Below are 26,251 nucleotides of genomic sequence, written 5' to 3'. Positions count from 1 at the left end.
AAATAAATATGCGTCCCCAACTGTTTTCGTAAGGATTATTATTATATATATATATATATATATATATATATATATATATATATATATATATATATATATATTTATTTATTTTTTCATTCGTTGTGATCTTGGCATCACCGTAGCTCCATCGACGTGAAAGACTGATCCCTATTGCCGAGGGGGGTGGGGGGAGGAAAGCGCTGGCTCTGCGCCATGATCTGGCAAGTGCGCCTCCCTTCACCGCTGTTTGGCTTATTCATAGTTAGGGGTTTGGGTTTGGCTGTTTTTAAAAAGGCAAGCACTGCTCTGAAGTTGATCAGTCTGCTTAGAAAACTTCTCCAGAGGGGAAAGTGTTGTTTAGAATCGGAAAGTCCAGAATTTCAGTGCAAACGAATTGCGCACAGACTGGACACTTGGAGACATTTGGCAAACGGACTAATCTGAAACATTAACTACCCTTAAAATTCAACGGATTTTTAATTCTATTTTTTTTTAATAATATTTTAATTTATTCTCTTTTTCAAAGATTTAGACCTGTGCTTTATTTTTGCATGCGGACTTTTCGAAGTTCCCATCATTTGCATTAAAACCCGATGACCTGAGACTGTTTTTACTTGCTGTTTTTCATCAGAGCTCACTAGTTTGAACGCGAGAAAGAGAAATATGATGGTTTTTATGATGGTTACATTTTTTGCGGCTCTGACCCTCAGCTTTGGCTCTTATGTGCCGTGCGAGCCATGCGATCAGAAGGCGCTGTCCATGTGTCCTCCGGTCCCGTTGGGCTGTCAGCTGGTGAAGGAGCCCGGCTGCGGCTGCTGCTTGACTTGCGCTCTGGCTGAGGGTCAGGCGTGCGGTGTCTACACCGGTACATGCGTGCTTGGGCTGCGCTGCCTGCCGCGGAACGGCGAAGAGAAGCCGCTGCACGCCCTGCTGCACGGAAAGGGAGTGTGTACGAACGAGAAAGGATACAAACCACCACATCAACCTATTGGTAAGTTGGCTGGAAAGAGGAATTGATGCCGATTTCGGAGGCGAAGCTGTTTTAGTAACAACGAAGGTTTGTTTATATACACACGCGCTGTATTAAGACATCGTTGTAGATCGATATATCGCCGTTGGCCGTTTTGATATTGTCGGCATCGGCCGATAACCGCGTTCGCTTGGCTGAAAGTCTGGTTTAGAGTGCATGTTCAATATTTTTTAGTGAATTTTGTGTAAAATAATTTGTGTATGTGCAATAATTATTAAGTAATGTATATTAGTTAGCCTTATATATCGGTCTGAGTGAATTTGGAGTAAATAGCGAATATAACAAATTTGACAAATTTCATGCATGTTGTGTAGCCTACAGTATGTGCAATAATTAAGTTGTAATATAGCCTATGTGAAATTATATGGCCTAATAAATCGGCATGGTTATCGATCATTGGCCATTGTGCTCTCTAGATATCGGCACGGAAATGTGAACCATTGAAAAACCTATATCGGTTGACCATTATCATATTGAAACCATCCCACTGAGATCTAAATTCTATGGAGAGCATACAACTTTGCAGGTTTCGCTTAGTCATAGTAAATATTTCTGTGCTTGGTTGTGAATCGTATTCCCACATGTGCGCTGAGCGCAGTTATATTTGTGTGCGAATGTTTCTCAAGCTGATGTCGCTCTGTCGCTGCGACCAATTCTGCATTGCTGCACTGCTGTGTTCCATCATTTTGCGCTGCTGCAGATTATTTGAAAAGGTGAAGATTCCGACATTTATTGTTATCCGAGGTCAATTGTTATCAACAGATTTCCCTTTTGTGTCCAAGATACATAAGTGCAGCTTTGCTTTTATGTTAGTCTATAACTTGCTTTTGTGTATGATTAGATTGTTTGATTTGGCAATGGCTTTTGTTTGACGTTCTATTGACATTAGTGACTCGTCATTTTCATGATCACACGTCTACATCATTCTAAAGTGTGAATGGCACAGGTGTACCCACGACCGTATGATACACTCGGGCGAACAGATTTGAGGTTGGTCTGAATTTAGGTCTGTGTCTATGGGTGGTGTTGAAGGGTCAGATTACTGCTCAAAGATTAAACCCAAGGGGAGGAGGGTAGCTGTGGTGTGTATAGCCTACCTATGTGGTAAAATCAACGAGTGCTCTATGAATAAACACTTTTTTTTTTCTTCTTCTTTCTTTTTTTTTTTATTTTATTTATTTTTTTGCATTTAACTGCAGTTATGAAGAGTAATTGTGCACAACAACTATATCAATTAGTCACATTTATGCATATTGCAGACGTTTTTATCCAAAGCAGCTGCATTCAATTAATACATTTCATCATTTTGAGTGTTCCCTGGGATCTCATCCCACAACCTTGGAATTGTCAGTGCAATGCTCTTCCAGTTGAGCTACTGAAACAAAAATATACTGCATTAGGTTTCAGAACCCTCTTTCAATAGCTTTATGGGGTGATTCTCCCCACCCCCATCTTCCATCAGGCAACATCAATGCATGAAACAGCAAGCGAGTGGAATTTTCTGTACTGTATTCTACATGCATTATATTCTTAAAACGCTGGCAGACAGAAGAGGTAGAAATGCAGCCTGTGTGCTTTCACCATGACTGTGTACACAAATACAACCCCCTCATGCACAGGTGCACATCAAAAACCTGTTTGTCCCAGAATCTGAAGTGCTTCGATGAGTGTTATTGCTGGTTTAGCTTTGCTCTGATTTGCTGGTGATACAGCATTCATTCAGTCTTTGGAGTCGTTATATCAAGAGCTGTTCAGCAAGCATTGGGATGAATTTAGAGGAGCGCTTTAGCCTCCCGTCATATTTAGTTTCAGTCTGGTTTTACTAGCTGGTAAGGACAGACAGAGAGACATAGAAGGGGATAGAGGTTAAGCGCTTTTGACCGCATTAGAATTCTGAGCTGTTGACCCCTGTGTCATTCTGAATCATTTGAATGCACTATTATGCCCTAGTTTCACAGTCATGTAAACGTAAAATTAAAATATACGGGGTAAAATGGAAAATGAAAGGGACAGTAAATTATTTCTTATACTGAAAAGTAGTAAACACAAGCTTGGTCAAATTTCACAGCAATTTGAATGTAGTGTCATATCTTTATGGTCTTTAAAGTGATAGTTCACCCATAAAATGAAAAATGTAATGCTGGTTGTAACTCCAGATTGTCATTCAGCTTCACTTAAATTAGGATTGACAGGTACTGCAAATTCGCCAACTACTGCAAGGGAGACATTCTGTTCGGACATGCCGAACGTGTGCGATGTGGAACGTGGATACTTGGAGCTGTTGCCAACAGATATGACTACATGAGTACAGGCTTCCTGCCCTTCAAGGTGGAATTTAATGCTGCGTTCGCAAAGATTGTTGTCTACCTGCATGAACGATTGTTAAAGGTGATGATGTGTGCCTTTTTTCATTGTTAACTCCTTACTTTCTCCTATCCCAATTTATTCCAACTATAAGTAAGCCATTCATTGGTTGATTCCCCCAAAAATGGTGTTAGTTTGGGGAGGTACCTCCTGTTTGTCCAACTAATGGACGATTGGGGGGGGGTGTTCAGGAAAACCTGTTGAAAACAGTTGTTATTTTCACAATTTAGTTTGATGCAGCTAGTAGCACAGAAATCACTCATTTCACCTTTAAAAATGGTCCAGATGTAAAAAGTTTGACTCTTAAACAAATAAACAAACATACCGTGTTCATACGAGAACTTCATCAGAATCTTGGCTGATGCATTTGGTTTGTTTTACTACTTCAGAATTGCTGATTTATGCGTTTTATTTAATCACTAGAGACTAAACAGTGATTAAAAGGCAATGGAAGGCAGTTTCTCTATTGCTTGTCTGTCATCTCAAATTTATTTTGTGCCACAGGCCAAACTCACAGAAATATATGCTTGCACCATCTGACTGACACTCAAAGATATATGAATAGTTCTCTCGCAAGTTTTATGAATATGTTCTGTATTTTGAAAATAATGCTCAGCTTTTACTGTACAATAAAATTTGATGCCATTTCCAAACCTTTATAATCTATATATTGGTGACAAATTTTTTTATTTTCTTTACCATAATCCAAGTCAACAGGGCTCATTTATGAAGTGCTCAGTCATTCTTTGCAGAGGTATGCAAGCAGGGAACCTATTTTGCATGCTTGAATGATTTCTTCCAGTAAAGTTTAACAGCAATCTGTGCAGTGTGTATTTGTCGCTGGCACCTGGAAGGCTAGTGAGTAACAGCTGGGAAGAAAATCAGCGTGCACAGTAGTCTCGTCTCTGTCAGAAACGTGATTCCTGGGCTGCGACATCCTCATGCTGTGCCATGCTTAAGTAGGAACATGTGTTTGGCTGACCAAAACAGTAAGGACTCAGAAACCCGGCGTTCTCGCACAAAAACAATCCAGTTAATCTGTACGTTTACAGCTCACATTTAGAAAATTAAACATACAAGAAGCAGGGCTGCGCCATGTGGTTTAGCTGAAGATGGTGACCTGTTAAAAAAGCAGATAGTTCAGTCTCTAAATTCTGATTGGAAGCCGAAACACAACTAAACAAAATTCTGCTTTGCCTTAAACAGCTTAATAATAAGTTCCTCCTCATCTTGACTTGTTTGGAACACTGTATTTTCGCATTACTCTGTGGTCTGCATCGATTTCATGGGTAAATAATGTAACACAGTCCTGTCTACTGATAGCTACACAAATACATCTTTTGTGGTATAGCAATCTTTACCACAATATACATACAGTCACAACGCCAAGATCTACTTCATACCACCTGTGTTTTAAGCTTGAAGAATCCACAGTATCTTCTATATATCCAACAATGTCACTTCTTGAAGATACTATTTAATCTATAGGTTTACAGCTCACATTTACAAAGTTAAACATACAGAAAGAAGCATAAAGCAGGGCTGCACCATGTGGTTTAGCTGGAGAAGGCGACCTGTTGAAAACTCCTGTCATGTGCTTTGGGGTGGTGGAGGGGAAACCGCAGTGTCATGTTTCTTTAGGGAAGGAGAACAAAAGGTGCCTAATTTCTTGCCTGCAGCACAGTTTCAGATGTGGTTCCAAATTGCTGCCTCAGATTTGGTGCTTTGCAAGCTTCTTGAGGGGACACAACAGCGCAAGCCAAAATGGTTACCTTTATACAGTAGACATAAGCTTGTCACACCCAGACAGGGGCGTAGATTCCAGGGGGGATGGGGGGAGGTAGGCAAGCAAGTACAACCCCCCCCCCAATATTTATACCATGATCAATGGAAACTTGTAAATTCTTCATACTGTAACCCGCCAGTGTTCAAGCCAAATCTACGCCCTTGCACCCAGCTGTTGTCTCGAGGTGGTTGTTGTCCTGGCAGTGTGGTTACAGATTATGTGAACTCCGATTTGAAGCGAAACTGAAGATTAGGCTCGTTTAGGATAGCTTTTTTTTTCTAATTCTACATGTGATATAGCTTTTTCTCTGGACAAAACACACATTTCAGGGGTGTAACAAGGCTACTTCCTACTTAGGCCACATCCAAACTAATCCATTTTTGTTTAAAAAAAAAAAAAAAAAAAAAAAAATTGTATATATATATATATATATATATATATATATATATATATATATATATATATATATATATATATATATATATATATATATTTCTTCTTCTTTTTTTTTCTATTAATTTTCAAAGTATATGGTAACGGAGTTTTTTGAATAAGCTACATTTCCAGTGGCATTCTATTGTGAAAGAGAAACATAGCTAAATGTATGCCTTTTCAAACTGAAAACTTTTTAGAGTGGACATGGCCTAGGGGTTGGCAATATCGTCAAGGTATGAGTAATTTTATATCACGGTAACAGTATCCATCACAATATAGTTATTTTCCATGGGCATTCAATGAAAATATTATTTATATTTTAAATAAACAATGTGGTCATACCTAAGAAATGTTTCACATTGTTTATTTAAAATATAAATACCATTCCGAGTAAATTCTGAGACTGCTGTGCGTGAAAATCCCAGGAGATCAGCAGTTACAGAAATACTCAAACCAGCCTGTCTGGCACCAACAATCATCCATGCAATTATCTAATCAACCAATTGTGTGGCAGCAGTGCAGTGCATAAAATCATGCAGATACGGGTCAGGAACTTCAGTTAATGTTCACATCAACCATCAGAATGGGGGAAAAATGTGATCTCAGTGATTTGGACTGTGGCATGATTGTTGGTGCTAGATGGGCTGGTTTGAGTATTTCTGTAACTGCTGATCTCCTGGGATTTTCATGCACAACAGTCTCTAGAATTTACTCAGAATGGTGCCAAAAACAAAAAACATCCAGTGAGCTGTAGTTCTGTGGACGGAAATGCCATGTTGATGAGAGAGGTCAACAGAGAATGGCCAGACTGGTTCGACTGACAAAGTCTACGGTAACTCAGATAACCACTCTGTACAATTGTGGTGAGAAGAATAGCATCTCAGAATGCTATTCTGAGATATGGGTTGGTGCTGTTTTGGTGGCACGAGGGGGACCTACACAATATTAGGCAGGCAGTTTTAATGTTGTGGCTGATCATTGTATATACTATATATATATATATATATATATATATATATATATATATATATATATATATATATATATATATATATGTTGGGCACACAATGTATGTGCTGACAGGGCATGTTTCCATATAGTCTAATTTTTATTTTCATTCCCTCGCTTCAATTTAGAACACTTGATTCATCTAATCAAAATAACCAAATTTGTATTGAAGTGATGATAAAAATATGAATGAATACTGTCAGTCAGTTATTGTTTTTTTTATTTCACTTCTAGAGGCCGCTGTTATACTGTAGAACCAAGTTGTTCTAACTGTGGAATCCTCCAGTGCCAGCCACAGAAAAACACAGAGGAATAATAATAAAAAACGTAAAAAACTACCGCCATAGATTTGTGCCGATAACTGATAGTTTCAAAAATAAAATATAAAAATCGGTAAAACCGATATACCGGTCTACCTCTACTTAATGTGCACTCTTGCGTTACTGTGGCGGTAACAAACCTAAGTACTAAAGAGGGTGACAGAGTTACCTTCAAAAGTCTGTTCATACTTATGTCTGTTATAGTGGCCCTTGCGGCAATGCTGAAAATGCAACACGTACTTGCGTTTTGTCGTCTGACACATTTTGGAATGCAACAACACACGAAATAAAGCTTGCGCAGCTAGAACATACATACTTGCATTGAATATGTTTCTGCCTTCACATAAAAATAAAACACGTAAATGTTTTTTACATTTGATTAGCCATGAATGCATAGTATATGGTGTCATACAGGTCAGCCCATTCTCCCTACCACGGGTGTTTAAAACATCTTCAGTAGACCTATATCCCGCAATGTCACTTCTCTAAGTTGCCTTAAGCAAAAAAAAAAAAAAAAAGGATATATAATGAGATTCATTATGAACTAGTAGTGGCACTTATAGTTTTGGAAGTAGTTTAGAAGAGGAAAGATTGTACTTGTATCCCATTGTGTAAATATTACAGACAGTATCGCTCCTTTGCCATAGTCTGAGCTAATTGAAATCACAGACTGAGACTGATCCTTTGATGTCCTGAAGAAGCACCTACAGAGTTCATGTTTCAGAGTGTTGATGACACGACCAGGCGATGAGGAGGTGCACATGATCTTTCAGCCTGAAGGGCATCGACAAGTGTCATCACTTTGCTTTCTCCTGATTTATAGGGGACTTTTGGAATAGTAAGCTATGTGACCGCTTTCTTGGTTGTAGCTGTTTCCACATTACTACATTGAGGATTGTTCTCTAGCTCTTAATGTAACTTTGTAGTTCTGTTTTATCTAACACTGAAGGTGAAGTATGTAATTTCTGAGCCACTTACTGCACCAAATGGAATTGCAATCTGTCGTTTTACTGGGACAGACATAACAACATTGGCTTGATCAATGGCATGAGTTTAGAAGAGAACTATCTGTTTGCATGAACTATGGAAAACAGGGGAGAAATTTTGAAAAGTGATTAAAGCAGTCATTATTTTTGCTAATCCATTTGGTGCCGGAGAAATTACATGGACACATTCTTTATTTTATCCTGGTCTTTTTCTGGCAATATACCTAGTTTGACTAACATGCTGCTCTGATGCAGTGGCCCAAACATTTTGAACACATTGTGGACACGGTCCAAGCTTTAAATATTTAGCAGTGCAATCTAGCCAGAGATGCCATGGTTGGTCTGTGACATGAACAAAGAAATTGAGGTCAAGACAAAGACCTGCCCAGTAGAACTGTCTACTTATTAAAGGAATATTGCGAGTTCAATACAAGCTAAGCTCAATCGACAGCATTTGTGTCATAATGTTGATTACCACAAAAAAATTTAACTCGTCAGACGACGAGTTTTAGCATATTTTAGCACAATGGTCCCTTACCCATCGTAGGCAAAATTTCCATTTTGGATATGATGCCATCGGACCAGCTTAAATGTCTGTAGAGGGGGTACAAGGGAAAGGAGGAGGCGAGAACCGGCTCACCTCATCAGGCTGATTGGGGTCCGGGCGTCCGTCATTCCGCCCGGCCCCGCCCTCCTCCGCACTACACTCCTCCCTGCTACACTCCTCCCTGCGTTGCCTCAGGCCGGGAAGCCCCCGGCATGACGTACACCCCCCCTCCTCTCCGGGGTGGGGGGCGTGCCTTACGCCCCGCCTGCCGGCAGGTCATCCCTGCCTTCCTTGACCTGAGAGGAGACAGGAGGGGAAAACAAAACAAAAACAAACAAAAAAAAAAAGGCGAGGGAAAGGCCAACACGGAGCGACAGCACGAGAGAGAGAGGAGAGAGAGAAAAAGCTCACTCACCGGTTCACTGATGCGCCGTTGCGTGGTCCCCGATCACTCCTCTACCCTCTCAGGCGGACAACAGCCACTCCTCCCCGGGCGGACAGGAGTCAAACCTCCGACCTCCAGTGGACAGAACACCCCTCCGCTTTTCTGGCGGCACGTGGGGACACTCCTCCGCCCCTGGCAGCGACTCCATCGCTCCAGGCGGTCGGGGAGTCCCGTCCCTCCTCGCCTCGTGGACGGCGGCCATTCCCCGCGTCTGGGCGGTCGGGCTACTCCATCCCCTGGCGGATGGCAGCGGCGCTCCCCTGAGTGGAAAGCAGTGTCGAGGACTCTATGACCAGCATCCCTCCTCCCTCCCGGGTTTCAGCACCAATGTAAAGGGGGTACAAGGGAAAGGAGGAGGCGAGAACCGACTTAACAATGTAAATAATATTTAATTCAATAAAAAGACACACAGACACATACAGGGCAGCTGCCCATAATACTCTCTCTCTCGAGCTGCCATCTTCGGTCGCCTTTATCCCTCGCTCGCCTCATCAGGCTGATTGGGGTCCGGGCGTCCGTCATTCCGCCTGGCCCCTCCCTCCTCCGTGCTACAATGTCAAATTGTGTCCTGTATTTATTCATATTTTACAGTACGGGTGGCAACCCTAGCCTCAATGTAACCCAGATTTGTGCTTTTTTAAAGAAAAGGATGGACAAGTCAAAATAAAAAAAATTTGTGGTAATGCCACAAATGCTGTCGATTGAGCTTAACTTGCATTGAACCCGGAATATTCCTTTAAAGAGCGGCTAACAAAGGAGGAGAGCTAGTCTGAATTTCCAACAATAGTAACACCGAAATCTTAAGAACCTAACGGTGCATGCTAATACCTTGATAAAGAAATAGAAGCTAATAGAAGATGTTTGTAAGATGATTTTACCAATTTTGAAAATATGCAGTTTTGCACATCCCTAAAGAAGGCAACGCAACTTAAAGCGGGATTGGCTTTCATCAGCCCCCAAGCTGTAAGGAACCATGGATGTTCATGAAGTATAATTTCCCAGTGCACATGTAAATTATTAAACAGAGCCCTATCAGATGCATCTCCTTTGGCCAAGCTCGGCTCCCTTTATCTTAATGAATAGTTTTGCAAGACCAAGAGGAGAGACACCAATACCTCTCTAGCTTTCTTTCCAAAGCTCATTTGAATAGACAGGGCTCCACGTGATATGCCTGGTTTGGCCAGGCTCCAGGATCTTGGCTGCGTGTCAGATGTTAAACACAGACCCGCTAAACATTTACAAGCTGGGGACCACAAGCATGGAAAAAGTGATTTTGGTCCTCACTCTGAAAAGTCTTCCACAGAGAAAGACGACTTCAGTACATTGATTGCCTGCAAACGGCTTAAGGGTAAACTCTGGGCATTGTTGCTTTCATAAACAAGTGTATTTAGGCCTTGTGTACAATGAACAACAATGACGACAACCGTAAAGAATTGTTTTGTTTATGCCAACCCATTAAGATAGTATAGAGGCATCTTGGCTCCTCCCACTTGAGCTTACTGACTTTAATCACTACCCCACAATTCAAAACCATGCTCTAGGCAAACATCCCTATTACATTTCACTGAGCTTCCCTACAAAGACAAAACAATGGTAACACTGAAACCGCGAAAAATGGCTTCACAGTTTTTTAACTGTCTCAAGACACGTCTTTAAAATTGACATGCCGTCTAAAAAATGCGGCTATCCTGTGCAAGAACAGTGAGACGAGGCGCAACGGTCAAATATGTCATTCTAGTGCATATTTACATAGAAAACAGTTTTAGAAATCTGCAGACGGCCCAAAAATGCATTTGTTGTTAGATACCAAATTTGGACCTAACTCAGTTTTGACAAAATATATAGTTACTGTGTTTTGGCTTTGCAGAGCAGTTAAGGCTATTAAGTTACCTCAAATTCTGTTGCTTCATGGCCTATTTAATTGATGGCCTAAGTTGAGTGTAGAACATCAAGATTTTTAGTGGTACTTGCTAAGGCAAACATTACTATTACTACTGCTCATTTTTTTATTTTAACAAAACCCTAACAAACTTTAGTGTGCAACTCATCCCACACCATTTCTGCTACATACATGATTGATATCTCAAATTGTGTGGCTTGCTGGAGAAAGGTGTAAATCTTGCTGTAGTCCAAGGTTTCCTAATCTTGGTCCTGGAGTACCCCCAAAACTGCACATTTTTCGACACACCCAATTTGGGTCATAGAGCCTCTACTAATGAGATGATGAGTTGAATTAGCTGTGTTGGATAAGGGACACATTCAAAATGTGCAGTGTTGGGGGTACTCCAAGATCAAGATGGAAAACACTGCAACATTTCAATAAGCACTCATTTATATTTCGGGTTGCTTCAGGAGCCCAAACCTGCAGGGAACAGAAATCTGTACAGTAATTTCAGTCTGCCAAGTCATGAGTTGCAGGATTAATTTCAAAGAGACAGCCCATGCTCTCTGATTGTAACTTCAGAAGCCAGGAAACCAATTCCTGTAATGAGCGGGCACCCGCCCCGTTCTTCTCCAGGTCAGACAGACTCTTTCAGCACCAGGCAGCTCAGAAAATCCTGCCCCAGTCCACAGCAATGTGAAGCACTGGAACTCAGGGGAGCTATGAGGGCAGTTATCTCAATAATTTCTGCTGGCCGCTGCAGCTGTCTGATAATGCCCCCATGGCTGTATCTGCAAGAAAACATGGCGCCCATCCTGACTCAATGTTCAGGCCCGACTCTGTATGTTCATTACCATTCTAATTGTGTAATAAAGTCACTCGAGGCTGTATGTACGGCTGGGCGATATGGCAAAAAAATTACATCTTTATTTTTATCAAACTTGTGGATGATTCACGATTCGATTTTTTCAACTTTTAAATGTACTCCAACATGATTAAAATTGTATGTTCTTTATTAGAATGGCAACCTGGTTTGAGAAATCAAAGTTATTTTCATTATAGGAAACAAAGAGGTGCAAGAAAAATGTACAAATGTACCACAGGGGTAAGTTATCAACAAAGTGTAAATGAAAAATAAATTAAAATCTAATATACCCAGATGTTCGGAAATAATAGAATTAGCCAGTGTAGGTATTAATTTTATCTAAACCAAGTCTATCTAGAAAGTTATCAAGAAATTAATATCTATACATTATCAAGTTTATCTAGAAAGTACTCATTGTATATCAAACAATTTGTGTGTATATTCATAAACCGCTGCAGATAGACACATGCCCTCTAGCGGTTCACGCTGAGCAGCGCAGCAATATGAAATAATTTATCATTACAATTCAACTAGCAAAGTTTGTCAAAATGATCGCTTGCCAAATGTTGGCAATAGATGCAGTACACTTGAAACACATCACAGAACAAAGCAATAATTTGCGATCTATCTGAATCATCATGGCAAAAGGAGCATCAGATGTTTAATTCCCATATAGCCTCTCCATGATTTGTAATTAAGCGTCCATAACTGTCATGTAACTAGCACTTATTTATGGGTAAAAAGAAAAGAAAGGAGGCTGTTCATCAACACACGCACGTGTTTAGGCCAGTTATAGTCTAAAGCCAGTGTATACCTGCATGATGGACGAAGCTGAGCTACAGTCACACTGTGCTGTCATACTGGGAATATTACCACTGTCTTTTACATCAGTCTCCATGTTGTTAACCTGTCACGTTCATTTAAAGCATGCCACACATCTGCAGCTGACCAGATTGGGAGCGGCATGAAGACAAGCACTATGAATTCTTTTTCTCTTCTTTATTCAGCCTTTGGTGGATTTACAACATATCTAACTTTAGCGCTTACAATATTTTTTGCAAAATCTTGACTTCTCGATTAAAATTTTTTTTTTTTAAATTGTGTCAAAACACAAATTCCAATTAATTGGAAAAATCCGAAAAAACGCCCAGCCCTAGCTGTATGTTATATTGATTTTATTGCAGGTAAAAGGCTTTCTTAGGCATGACACAAAGTGAGCCCTCCAAAGCTTTAAAAATGGCGACAGTGTCTGGAAGTAAAAACTCTTTTCATTTTTCCATAGGGGAACAGTTTTTTAACAATAACTTATAAACCTTTAAGGACAGACCTACCATGAGCTATGTTGTTAATCAATAGTATATTCTTCTGTTGAAAACATCAGTCGCGTTAATATCAACTTCATGGTTATTTAAAAAAAATTGCATTTAATACTGGAATTTGTGGTGAATAACTACATTACCCATGATTTGCTGAGAAAGATCCACCAATCAAGAGAATCGTGGCAAACAAAGTGCACCAACAGAGCTCTGCAGTGACCGCCCATTCGCATTTAAAAGTGTTTGTGTTGAAGCCAACTGTGGGATATCAAGATCATTAGTTGTTTGCTAAGGCAGGATTTTGCAATGCTTATACTTAGGGTTAGTGATTTCAACAAACCCTAAACCCAAAGTATTAAACTTAAGCGCAAAACTCATAATGCGCCGTTTGCACTACAGGCATGAATGACACTTCAAATTGTATGGCTTGTTCTGTGCTTTTACTTTTCTAAGCAATCAGACTTCAACTTCTGCCTTGCGGACAATAAAATATGCAAAAAAAAAACATAGACTTACACTGAAGGAGGGACCCGAGCCATATCTAGAGACTAGTATATCATGGAGACTAGGGGGCGGGCTCTTTTGATTAGGGCCAGTAAGCAACCACCCTTAACACCTTAGCAACCACTTAGAATGCCATAGCAACTTCATAGCAACTTGTTAAAAACCACTCTTGGCATGGGCAATCACCTCTCACATTCTTTTCAGAAAACATAAAAATCTAGTTAATGCATAATGTTTGATTCTCTTTGTATTATCTAGATCGTGATTCTATAGAGCATGATGATACAGTGAAAGCAGACACAACCGAAGACCAGCCTCCTAAAATTCCTCTTTACCCCAAACCAGACGTGATCAACAGCCGGAAGCATGCTGCCGTGCGCAAAGACAAGAAGAAACAGCAGGAGAAGCTGCGGTCAGTGGGGTCGATGGACTACTCCCCCATTCCCATCGACAAGCACGAGCCGGAATTCGTAAGTAGTGTGACGCAGCAGCTGCAGGAAAATGATAGCTAGTCGTTAACAACTTAGATGATGATGCAACGTGCCATGTGTTTGTTTGACAACAGGGTCCTTGCAGAAGGAAGCTGGATGGAACCATTCAGAATATGAAAGACACCTCTCGCATCATGGCGCTGTCCCTGTACCTTCCTAACTGTGACAGGAAGGGCTTCTATAAGCGCAAACAGGTATGTTTATTTTTTTTGCCCTATTTTGTGTGGTTAAGGCAAGAGGTGGGCATCATGCAACCGCCTTAAATGGTTTTCCTTTTTCAGGGTAAGGTCATACAGCTTAAGCAATAACCAATCGGCACACATAGATTTTTGCCCATTACCACAATTTTTCTCTGAATCTCATGTAAGCACGATGTTTTTTCATTGTCAAATTTTTTGAATAAGCTGTTTTTTTGGTAGTTTCAGTGTTTTGGTGTGCATTTAAATGCACTTATTGTGTATAGAGATTTTAGCCCTGCTTACAGAATATCTAAATTAATCATTACTGTGATTTAAAATTAAACATATATATAAGATTTTGGTCATACCGTTACCACCACTAGTGCAAGGAATAATAACTATAATGGCATATATTTTGTTACTGTGATTTAAAATTATATATAAACATGAGGTTATGCATATTTTTAGATAAACCAGTGAATTAAATGTACAAGTGAATACAAATGACAAGTGGGTTGTTCCTACAATTTGGTGACATTTCGGCTTTGAAACTTTTGAAAAATATTTATATATATATATATATATATATATATATATATATATATATATATATATATATATATCATCATTAAAGGGACATATTAATTATTTAATAAGTCATACCGCCCAAGCTGAACGACTTACAAAAATCAGATGTCCATGCCATTAAATGGGAAGGGTCAGAGTGGAAAATAAGGGACAATAAATCAAGGAACACACAAAAAACCTCCACTTTGATTGTTAAAATTAATTAAACAAATGATATAAATATCATAACTTGTACTGGGGACTTAAATGGCACTGAATTGTAGGAATGACTCAGGTGCTTCATCTAATTTGATTATTTTCTTTATTATTTAAAACTTAATGGACCAAAACAAATAGAAATTATTATTCAGAATAAATGAATAAGTCATCTGGAATCAATACAATGCAAAAACAGCTTTCCACTATGTAACACTTAATTTAAATTTAGAGTTAAAAAAATACAATTAAAAAATATAGTTAAATAATGTAAATAGAAATGCTTTATACTGTATATTCTATATTAATGTGGCAAAGTTGCAAGATTATTTGGCAACCGTAAACAACCTACAACCGTAAAAAAAAAACAGGCATGAGTCACGATAGGTCAAAACTAAATTGTTCCCATTACTGGAAACGCTGTCTGCAATAAAGGATGCAGCCACGTTCACACTAATACGTTTTCGTTTGAAAGTGCATCTTTTTCTCTACGTTGTGGCCTCCCACACTGAGACACCATTTTTGACAGTGAAAACGCTCTCCTAAGTGGATAAATTTGAAAACTTTGTCTTTGTGTGGTAGTGTGGACAGGGAAATAGGAGATATCTGAAAATGATGACGTATTTGTTGTCATGTGATGCAGTCATGTGATCCATTCAACCCAAAACAATCAAGATGGAGGCCTATGTTGTAGCATCATTGTTGTGCCTGCTATTTACTTCGATAGCATTGTTAAAGATAAATGTTACTTTGTACAACCTTCACATTGCATTCCTTTAAAGGTGACGGGAAGTTTACTCAGAATTGCTGTCCGGCGACGGAACACGAGAACAATTGCGTTTCAGATCGTACATGGAACGGCGATTTTTCGCATATGCAGTAAGGTGATTTAAGGGTTTCAGTTCACTTCAGTGTGGATGAATAACTTTTGGAAAACGCTTGAAAACGACTTTGTGGACCGAGAGCCTTTCGAAAATGAAAACTCTGTTTTCAAATGTATCCGGATTAATGTGGACGTAGCCTAAAAGTTATAGTTTTCTGCTTGGTGTCAGTTTTTTAATTAATTTTTTTATTTTGAATATATTGTGGAATAATGTTATAGTGGAATCCTTTTAGTCGTCATACCGCCCAGTGAGTTGGTTGTTGAGCAGTGCTTGTAATGGATATATGACCCTTTTGTCCCTTATTCACCCTGCAGTGCAAGCCCTCCCGTGGCCGGAAACGAGGCATCTGCTGGTGCGTGGACAAGTACGGTGTGCAGCTGCCCGGCACCGACTACAGCGGCGGTAACATACAGTGCAAGGATTTGGAAAACACCAACAACAACGAGTGAGAATCGACCCACCCTGATCACCAGACCTAGGGCCCACCTCCCTTTCCTGTCCCACCAGTCCACCCGCCAGTCACTTTGAGATTTTGTTGCGAAGCAAAAAACAACTATTAAATATACAAACAATCAGAAAAAAATAAATAACAATAATTCGTACAGGAATCGTTTTGACTGAGCGATCATCTCTAACTCACTGGACTCAGCCAATGAGAGGAGCCCACTGCTAGCGCTGAGTCCCAGAAAAATTGTTAAAAAAATTTAAAAATATATACATACAATTATATATTTTTATAGAAGCTGGGGTTTGAGCACCATACTGTTTTGTTTAATGTTAACATAAAAAAAGAAAAAAAAAAAGAATATATGGCATGTTGAATATTAACAGGGCTATTTTGGTCTTTTACAACTTTTGCTGTCAAGGTATCAAAGGAGATAGCAACTTCTACTCTTGAAATGTTTTTTTTTTTTTTTTTTTACGAAAAAAAGGAAAACTCACATGGTAGAGATCCGCTGATACAGTTATCTCTATCTGGTTGTTTTTGGTCCCTTCAAAGCACTTATTCATTAAGGAACCTGCTTGGAAATGTGTAACTTCACCAAGTTCAGTGTATACGTGTGTGAGCATGTGCGTGTGAGTGTGTGTTTGAGCGTGAACGTGTAAAATGCAGCGAAAGCTTCCAAAAAAAGAAAGTTTTCGTGGCATTTCCCTTCCAGAACATAGTAAAAACCAGGATACCATTAGACAAATCTATTTCAGTGGCTCCATGACTGTGTAGCTTACCTAACATGCCGACCGTGCCTATGTAAACAGATGCTGCCATGCAGAGTTACATGGGTGAGCCGACCGGTTTCAACCAAGGTTCCGTCACAGGTTGCTTTTGATGTAAGAGATGAGTGGAAATCTCTTGAAACAGAATCAATTGGTGCCCATGTCTAGCTAGAAGAAAAGGCCACTATGGAATTTTCAGTATCAGATTTTGTGGCATCTGGTGCAAGTTAAAATTGAGACAGATGCTAAAACCCTTAAACGCTCCCAGCATTTGCGTTTGAACTTTGACAAACGTTCAACTTGCAGAGTGGTATTTTTTTTCTTTTTTTTTTCTGAAATGTTACTTTTATGTTTGCTGTTTTCATTGACTTCATTGATATAATGACAGTCCATTCATGAGCCATGTTCCTTGACCATGTGATTTCACTGAAATAAGTGTAACCTTGGTATGTTACCTTTAACATTTCTAGATTATTGAATGTGGGTTTTTTTTTTTCTCTCTCTCTCATATTTTATGTTTCTTGACATCCTTAACAAACAACCACAAAGATCTGGTGCTTAGGAGAGGACTTGTGTATTTTAGCATAATATCAATTTGCATTGTTCCACAACTTGCTCGTTTGAATGCAGGTCTGACCACTTTCGAAACTCCGCCCACTCTTGACTGTTCACCAATCAGAAATCGTTCTTTTGGTTATCCAGTCCAGCACAATGACTGGATGTTTCATTTGTTCTGTTTGTGTAATTCTGTACTTCATCAATGTTGTGAGGCATGGAAGAATCAAGCTACATTTACTATAGTGTCGATTAGTGCGAGTTTCTGTGTGCGAGTCTCAGTGCCTTTCTACATGCAAATACATTTGAATGGTGACGTGAATGTTACACAATAGCCAAGGGGACTGAAACAGGCAAACCATTTTATATTGACGAAGGACCTCAGTTGTGTTCAAATAGTAGATATCAGATATGGAAATCCATTACACCACTTTGTATGTCAAGCAGCTATCAAAAAGCACTCCCTGAGATAGGGGAGGACTTTAGTCTCGAATAGCTCCAGCTAGTGCTAGATCATTTACTGTTATTTCTCTTTACGAATAAGCTGACGATTGATTTGACAGAGACTGCAAAAGTGTGTAATCGCTGACGAGAGTATTTTCAATCACTTTGTTTGCAAATCAAGCTATAGATCCAACATGGATACTTAAAAAGGACTCACCGGTCCGCTCTTGTGTCACAAGGGGTCAATTCGGATCTTATTTCAGGGCCCGAATGATCATAGCAGGGAGGGGGCCGTAAAATACAGGGTTCGTACAGAGTCTAGAAAGTTTGGAAAATGCTTAATTTTCACAGATTTCAAGGTTTGAAAGAGGCTTGAATTTTCAATATGTTCCTTGAAAATGCTTGATTTTTCTTTAGGTTGACTGTTATAAAATATCCTAAATTATTTTGAATTTGAAATAGATATTATACAGTTGTTATGTTTGTGGTGTCTTGTGAGCGCACGTGCGCTGCTCCGCATCCGCATCTCGCATTTTGTGAGCGCACGCACACAGAATTAGCCAACTGCACCTCTACTGTGGTAGATTGGTGCCCAAGAAATTATACCTGCATCTACTGCTTCCATCAACATGCAGGGTTGTCATTTCAATGACAGTTGGCTGGAAGAGGAGACATAAAATATGGATATGCTGAGGAGAGATCGACAACAAGGAATTCATTAATGCATGAAATATAATAGTTTAGGGTTGTACAGCTAATCAAAAAAATATCGAAATCACGATATGACCCACTATGAATTATTAACCCCCCAAAATGCTGCAATTTTAGGTAAATATTGTTGATATGTTGGTACATTTACCTATTTTAATATAATTAACACATAGATTTATATTTATGATGAATATTATTCTTCCATGAACTCATGTAGTGGAAAACTTGCAGAAACCATTATTGCAGTGTTACATGTTCTAAGGCCTTGTTGAATATGTGCCCCAGCCTGGCTGGACAATTATACCTTACATATTTTAGCTGATACAACAGATGAAATCACTCATAATATTCAATATATTCTTCAAATCAGTCTGATAATTGCAGTCACGTCTTATACTGGTGTGGGGGAAAAACTGAATTTATTTCTGCTGCAGATGTGTATGTTTAGAGGTGAGATTCCACATGCATCTCATATCTTGTCACAGAACTGATTGTATTTTTCAAAGCAGTCATTTTTTAGCCTTTATTCAAATGGCTGGTGAAATAATTTTTGCTTATATTTGAAGTGTAAACACACCCACGTAAACTTAAAGTATAATAATAAAAAATAGCCAATTTCAGTAACACTTTACAATGAGGTTCCATTTGTTAACATTAGTTAACATGAACTAACAATGAACAGTAATTTCATTTAATTTACTAATGTTGGTTAATGTTAGTTACAACAGGTAGTAATACATTTTTAAAATCAAAAGTTGTATTAATTACAGTAACATTAGTTAATGCACTATGAACTAAAATGAACTAACAATGGAACAATTGTATTTGTATTAACTAACATTAACTAAGATTAATACATTTTGTAAAAAATATATTGTTCATTGTTATTTCATGAAACCTAATGAATTAAATAATGTTAACGAATTGAACTTTAATGTAAAGTGTTATCAATATTTCTTTTCATTTTTCACATAGAAATAAGTACAGTAACCAGGATTTGTTTTCCCCCACAATAAACCATACTCTATAGATAACTGGTGTTGCTGACTGTCTCTGTGTGTTAATCCAAGACTTTAGCTGTAATCATATTAAAAGGATAGTTCACCCAAAAATGAAAATTCAGTCACTGTGTACTCACCCCTTGTGTAACCCTGTATGTCTTTCTTCTTAACACAAAGGGAGAAAAAAAAAATTGTTGTGCTCAGTGATGTCATACAATGGCAGTTTATGGTGACTACCTCTTCAAGCTTCAAAAGGATACAAGTATAATTCAGAAGTCTGTTTGATTTCCGAGTACTCCGTTCAAAAAAATAAGGCTGGGCATAAAAATGCATCATTTCTTCTAATACAAACTCTTTAGACATGTTTGTAAGTTCTGTTCTCTGTTTTGTGTGCAGCTGTGTTGTGTTCTGTTCTGTTGTCGCTATCGCCGCGGAGGACCTGTTTTTAGATAAAAAAAATAAAAATAAAAAAAAATAGTTTTTGCTTGAACGCCCCAGTGTTGCAAGGGGGCTGCGTGAACTGTTGCTCTCGTGCCCTATCATGAACGTGCACAGAAGATCAATGGTCAGTGAACATTTTCACTAAATAATACATTATATTTCGGTTTGTTTCTCACCAAACCTTATCGTATGTTTTCATAACAATCATAAGTCTCATGGAATAATTTATTAGACTTCTGAATTATACTTTTGGATTCTTTTAAAGCTTGAAGAGGTGATCACCATAAACTGCCATTTTATGACATCACTGAGCAAAATTTTTTTTTCACAATTTCTCCTTTTGTGTTAAGAAAAAAAAAGAAAGTCATATAGGGTTATAAACAACACAGGGGTGAGTAAAAAATGACAAAATTTTCATTTTTGGGTGAACTATCCCTTTAAAGATTCCAGTCTTAGCTGTGGGTGTAAAGGAATGCTTGAAATTAAAAATGTTATCAATTTTTTTTATCATTGCATTTTTGTCAAGTAACATTTAGAGTTGTGTAATATTTAAAGCTTTGAGGTGCTTGAAAAAGATGATTTAGGTACCTTAAAAGTGCTGGAAAAGTGCTTGATTTTCAATCTTAAAAATCTGTACGAACCCTGAAAATAGTCGATTTTTAGAAGCTTGAGAGCCGTAGTCCCACAGACCAGAGTTTTATCGTGTAAATACCCACAACCAGGCCCAAATGGAATCTGTGAATTGTTTTTTTTTTTTACATTTTCTGCGCTAATTTTGGAGGAATATCTGCGGAATGTAACATGTTAAACGGAGGTGGGAGTACTGCACTTTTATTGGTTACTTGAAAGCCAAATCAAATTGGCCAGCGAGAACTGCGCAAAATTTGTGAATGTCTGCCGTTCCAATTCTGCGGAAATCTGCGGAGCACAAATTCCATCTGGGCCTGTCTGTAACTGTTTTCTCGCAGCGGGTCCGCAGAATGTAACCATAGCATGTAAAAAAAAAAAAAAGAATTGTGAATGATGATTGGCTCTCTGACGAAAGATGGTGAGATAAAGAGAGGGCGTGCGGGTTAACCAGACTTTTGCAGGTGTAGAGTACGTCGAGGAGGCGTAGTTGCCTCTGTTATTGCACAATTAGCTTTGTAGGTGTTGCTCACCACAGGGCAAAATCAGTACATTGCAAAAATTATTTTCTTAAACAGTTTTTTTTTTTTTTTCTGTCTTTTTTCCTGAAAAAAATAAATAAAATCTAAACATCCTTAAAGCAAGATACATTTACTTCAGAAGCAAAACTGCGTACGATAAGATTTTTTGAGGGAAAATATCTTAATAAAGTTTATTTTTACTACCCCATTTTTTTTTTTATACCAATAAATCTAACAAAATATAGATTTACGATTAAAACAAAATTCTAAATATATTCTCTGAAAAGTCTAATGCAATTTTGCTTATGAAGTAACTTTTTGTTTTGAGGACATTTAGATGTTTTTACTGTGAGACAAGACACAAATACTAAGGAAATAATTTTTTGCATTGTCATGAGCATTATCCAGGTCCTGATCCATGCTGAATGCCCCCTCCCCCATTAAAAAGCAGCTTGCACTTGATTATTTACCCTGCCACACATTTAGTGCCGACTCTTTAAAAACAAAGTGAATCTCAGTTCAGGTATAGGAGGAGGAGCAGGCCTCGGACAGAAACCCTGCCTGAGTACCTTTGACAGGGGCTTTGCGGCCCAAGCCTGAAACCCACAGCATCATTCAGTGGGTAAACTAGTTATACAACTCAACCAATCACAGTCTAGTCTCCATCTACACTTAATAGACTTTGCGTCTCAGTGATATCCGGGAAGGAGAGAGAGTGAGGGCCTAGAGAGGGTGATCTTGCGCTGGGCCTCACATCCCTAACAGGGGACACAATACAAAACACTACACATCACAGTAGTACATTTAGACGGACAACAGGAATTTTCGGAATCTGCTAAGCAGGCACGCAACAGCGTGCATTGACCAACAGCTTTCCTTTTGGACTCAAAATATGTAAACCAACTAAATTTGATTCAGTTGTCTCTTTGCTAAACTCCACCCCTCCTTTGTTACTGCTGCTCGCCAAGACAAAGCTTTGCAAACGTCCCATAGGAATGAATGGGAGATTGACGAAAATGTGCGCATAAATTGGATAGTATTCTTACATGGGCTGAAATGACATAGCAGAGCATTTATATCTGCCTGAATTAATGTGTAAATTAATTTAACATTGTTATTAACACCTATTTACCTAGGGGCAAAATGTTCATTTGGGAATGAGGGCTGAGACAGTTTAATCCACGTCTCAAGATTTATTTATTAAAAAACTATCCAAACATACAGGACTTCCATAGACATACATTTGAAAAGAGCAAAAGCTTCTCCGATAATATGGCAAATGACAACAGTTGCTAAGGTAGGATTGGTCAGTAATGTTTTTGTTTTTTCTAAGGTGGGGCTTAACAAAGGGTCAATTGTGTCCCCAAATTGTCTTCACAAAAAAGTGCTTTTCAGAAACTCTCTTGGGGGGGTTTTCTCAAGTTGGCATACCAAATGTTCCAAAATGTCACATTATGGCAGAAAACATTTTTTGCCTTGTTTTCCCAGGTCGTAGAATCCATCTGGGTATCAATGTGAAATAAGAAAAAATAGTTAAATGTGATTTTGATCCATTCTGATTTTTAATTAGATGACTGTAATATACTTTGGATTACTAGGATGCAAACATGTTGCTTTTGTGCTGCTTACATCAGATTCCGAATCTCCTACTTGGGTAGACAGTGTTCATAACTCTGCATTATGCTACAGTAGTAATGACAGGTTTTCTTGTTTCTCTGAATGCATAACAGTTGTTTTCTTTATTTCTTTGTTTTTATGTGGATGAGAAAAGGCTTGATGATTGACCACCTAAATGTGGCTTCAACCAGCATGTGAAAAAGACCCATTTGTGGCTGGAGGACTCTAAAAATGTTCAGCATTTGGAACTCTTATTAAAAACAATAAAACAGAGAAAAAAACTCAAATTATTAAGAAAGTGAATATCACTGTGTAATATTTATTCAACTTGTAATTTATGTACTCTTTTAACCTTTGTCTCTTTTTTTTTTCTTTTTTTTTTTTTTGTTATGACAAAGCATTTATTTAAATAAAGTTATGTATTCATTTAAGCTTGTGTAATACATTTATTCATACATGACAGTTATTTGTTCTTGTTTATAAGAAACATTTTAATAAATTGGTATCACTAGCCACGGCAGTAACCACAGGACGATTTCCTACTATGTCACATTATTATCACATTCTGCATGCAAAACGAAGAGGGTAGACACTGATATTTAAATAGCCCAGTAGAAAATCAAATGTTGATACTGTATGTCAGTATTAACACTTACAGTTAAAGGAATAGTTCACCTAAAAATTACAATTCTCTCATCATTTACTCACCCTTATGCTGCCTCAAAATCATCTGACTTTCGTTCTTCTGTGGAACACAAAGATATTTTCAAAGCATGTGTGTTTATATTAACTGTAAACAATCCAAGTCAGTGGGGTCCAACACATTCAAGCTCCAAAAAGGACAGAAAGGCAGCATAAAGGTAATCCATACAACTCGTGTAGTTAATCCATGTTAGCATGAGGAAGTATAATCGAGCTTCAAAACATGATCGCACCAATTAGACTTATAGAAGATTTATAGTGAAAATTAGTTAAATTTTGGTCTGTTTCTCACCCAAAAATGATCTATTATCTCTTCAGAAGACATGGTTTAAACCACTCGAGCCATCTGGATTACTTTTATGCTATGTTTATGTCCTTTTTAGAGCTAGAAAATGTTAGACGCCATTGACTTGCATTGTATAGATAAAATACGCAAGCATTGCTTATACACCAATCAGCCACAACATTAAAACCACCTGCCTAATATTGTGTAGGTCCCCCTCGTGCCGCCAAAACAGCTCTGACCTGTCGAGGCATGGACTCCACAAGACCTCTGAAGGTGTCCTGTGGTATCTGGCACCAAGATGTTAGCAGCAGATCCTTTAAGTCCTGTAAGTTGCAATGTGGGGACTCCATGGATCGGACTTGTTGGTCCAGCACATCCCATAGATGCTCAATCGGATTGAGATCTGGGGAATTTGGAGGCCAAGTCAACACCTTGAACTCTTTGTCATGTTCCTCAAACCATTCCTGAACAAGTTTTGCAGTGTGGCAGGGCGCATGATCCAGCTGAAAGAGACCACTGCCATCAGGGAATACCGTTGCCATGAAGGGGTGTACGTGGTCTGCAACGATCTTTAGGTGGTACATGTCAAAGTAACATCCACATGAATCCTGGGACCCAAGGTTTCCCAGCAGAACATCGCCCAGAGCATCAAAATGCCTCCGCCGGCCTGCCTTGTTCCCATAGTGCATCCTGCTGCCATCTCTTCCCCAGGTAAATGATGCACACGCACCTGGTCGTCCACATGATCTAAGAGAAAACGTGATTCATCAGACCAGGCCACCTTCTTCCATTGCTCCATGGTCCAGTTCTGACATGCACGTGCCCATTGTAGGCGCTTTCATGGTGGACAGGGGACAGCATGAGCACTCTGACCGGTCTGCGGCTACGCAGCCCCATACGCAGCAAGCTGCAATGCCCTGTGTGTTCTGATACCTTTTTATCATGGCCAGCATTAAGTTTTTCAGCAGTCTGTGCTACAGTAGCTCTTCTGTGGGATCGGACCAGACGGGCTAGCCTTCGCTCCCCATGCGCATCAATGAGCCTTGGGCACCCATGACCCTGTCGCCGGTTCAGCGGTTGTCCTTCCTTGGACCACCTTTGGTAGGTACTAACCGCTGCATACCAGGAACACCCCACAAGACCTGCCGTTTTGGAGATGATCTGACCCAGTTGTCTAGCCATCACAATTTGGCCCTTGTCAAAGTTGCTCAGATCCTTACGCTTACCCATTTTTCCTGCTTCCAACACATGAAATTCAAGAACTGGTTGTTCACTTGCTGCCTAATATATCCCACCCCTTGACAGGTGCCATTGTAATGAGATAATCTATGTTATTTACTTCACCTGTCAGTGGTTTTAATGTTGTGGATGATCAATGTAAATCCATCAGGTTGGCATGCATTAAAGTAATGTTCCAGGTTCAATATAAGTTAAGCTCTATCAACAACATTTGTGGCATTAAGCTGATTACCACAGAAAATAATGTATTTTCTGGCAACGCATAACCAGAAGTTCATCCACCAATAAAAATAGTCCCACCTCAAAATTGATGATTTTTACTTAACAGCTCAAATAGTAAACAGTGTTTACCACATGCAAGTGCTTTAACAACAAAATCAAGCTTTACATTTTTGCTTTTAAGACCTCCAGAAGACTGGCCCTGTTTCCTTCCATTGTAAGTGCATTATTGAAAAAGCATTTTTTGTTTTGTTTTAACAGAATAACAGAGGGACGTGTCTAAAATATTTTCTGTTGTCATCAACATTATGCCTCTAATTCTGTCGACAGACCTTAACTTGCATTGAACCTGGAACATTCCTTTTTCGATTGTACTACACACATCAAGTAAATGTGCCAGAAACCTGTGACACATGCACACACATTGGTCATCTGCTTGCTAATTCAATTGTCTTTATTGATAAATCAGGATAAACAGAGAAGCCCAGGGGAACTGAACATTACAGGATACAGGTTTATTTTGGGTGAAGACTTACTGCATTTAAACTCTACCCAGAGGCAAGGCACCTGGTTTTCAACAGAAGTCAAAGAGATTGCTCAGGAACAAGTAAGTCATTTACCAAGAGCCCCAACTTCAAGGGAGATCTCTGACTGGCACAAGGGACCAACTCTCCATGCAAATAAGCAAGGAAATCAATGGTACAGATAGATTATATGGAGCCATGTCATGGAAATCTCCACTTTTATCACTTAAAGCTCCAGGGCAAGTTAGTGCAACATTGCATGACCAAGCTGCTGAGACTCAACTTATGCACCAAGCCGAAGAGTCAAAAGGTGTTAAAATAAGC

The 26,251-nt window shown here is 39.0% G+C and overlaps 1 protein-coding gene across 2 annotated transcripts; it reads left to right on the top strand.

Annotated features, from left to right (window-relative positions):
- Window positions 1-287: 287 nt before the first annotated feature.
- Window positions 288-25,295, top strand: LOC127447383 (insulin-like growth factor-binding protein 5). 2 transcript variants are annotated; one of them, XM_051709229.1, is made up of 5 exons: window positions 288-991; window positions 13,834-13,958; window positions 14,054-14,173; window positions 16,140-16,270; window positions 23,112-25,295. In XM_051709229.1, the coding sequence occupies exons 1-5, from the start codon at window positions 664-666 to the stop codon at window positions 23,122-23,124; spliced, it is 717 nt and encodes a 238-aa protein (XP_051565189.1). In that variant the 5' UTR covers window positions 288-663; the 3' UTR covers window positions 23,125-25,295. The 2 variants fall into 2 exon arrangements, with proteins under 2 accessions (XP_051565189.1, XP_051565188.1); XM_051709228.1 differs by having other exon boundaries at window positions 292-991; window positions 13,747-13,958.
- The last annotated feature ends 956 nt before the right edge of the window (window positions 25,296-26,251 follow it).

This window comes from Myxocyprinus asiaticus, chromosome 10, assembly GCF_019703515.2.
Source record: "Myxocyprinus asiaticus isolate MX2 ecotype Aquarium Trade chromosome 10, UBuf_Myxa_2, whole genome shotgun sequence".
NCBI classification, from domain to species: Eukaryota; Metazoa; Chordata; class Actinopteri; order Cypriniformes; family Catostomidae; genus Myxocyprinus; species Myxocyprinus asiaticus.
The sequence above is the reverse complement of the archived record's forward strand: the minus strand, read 5'-3'. Positions and strand labels throughout refer to the sequence as shown.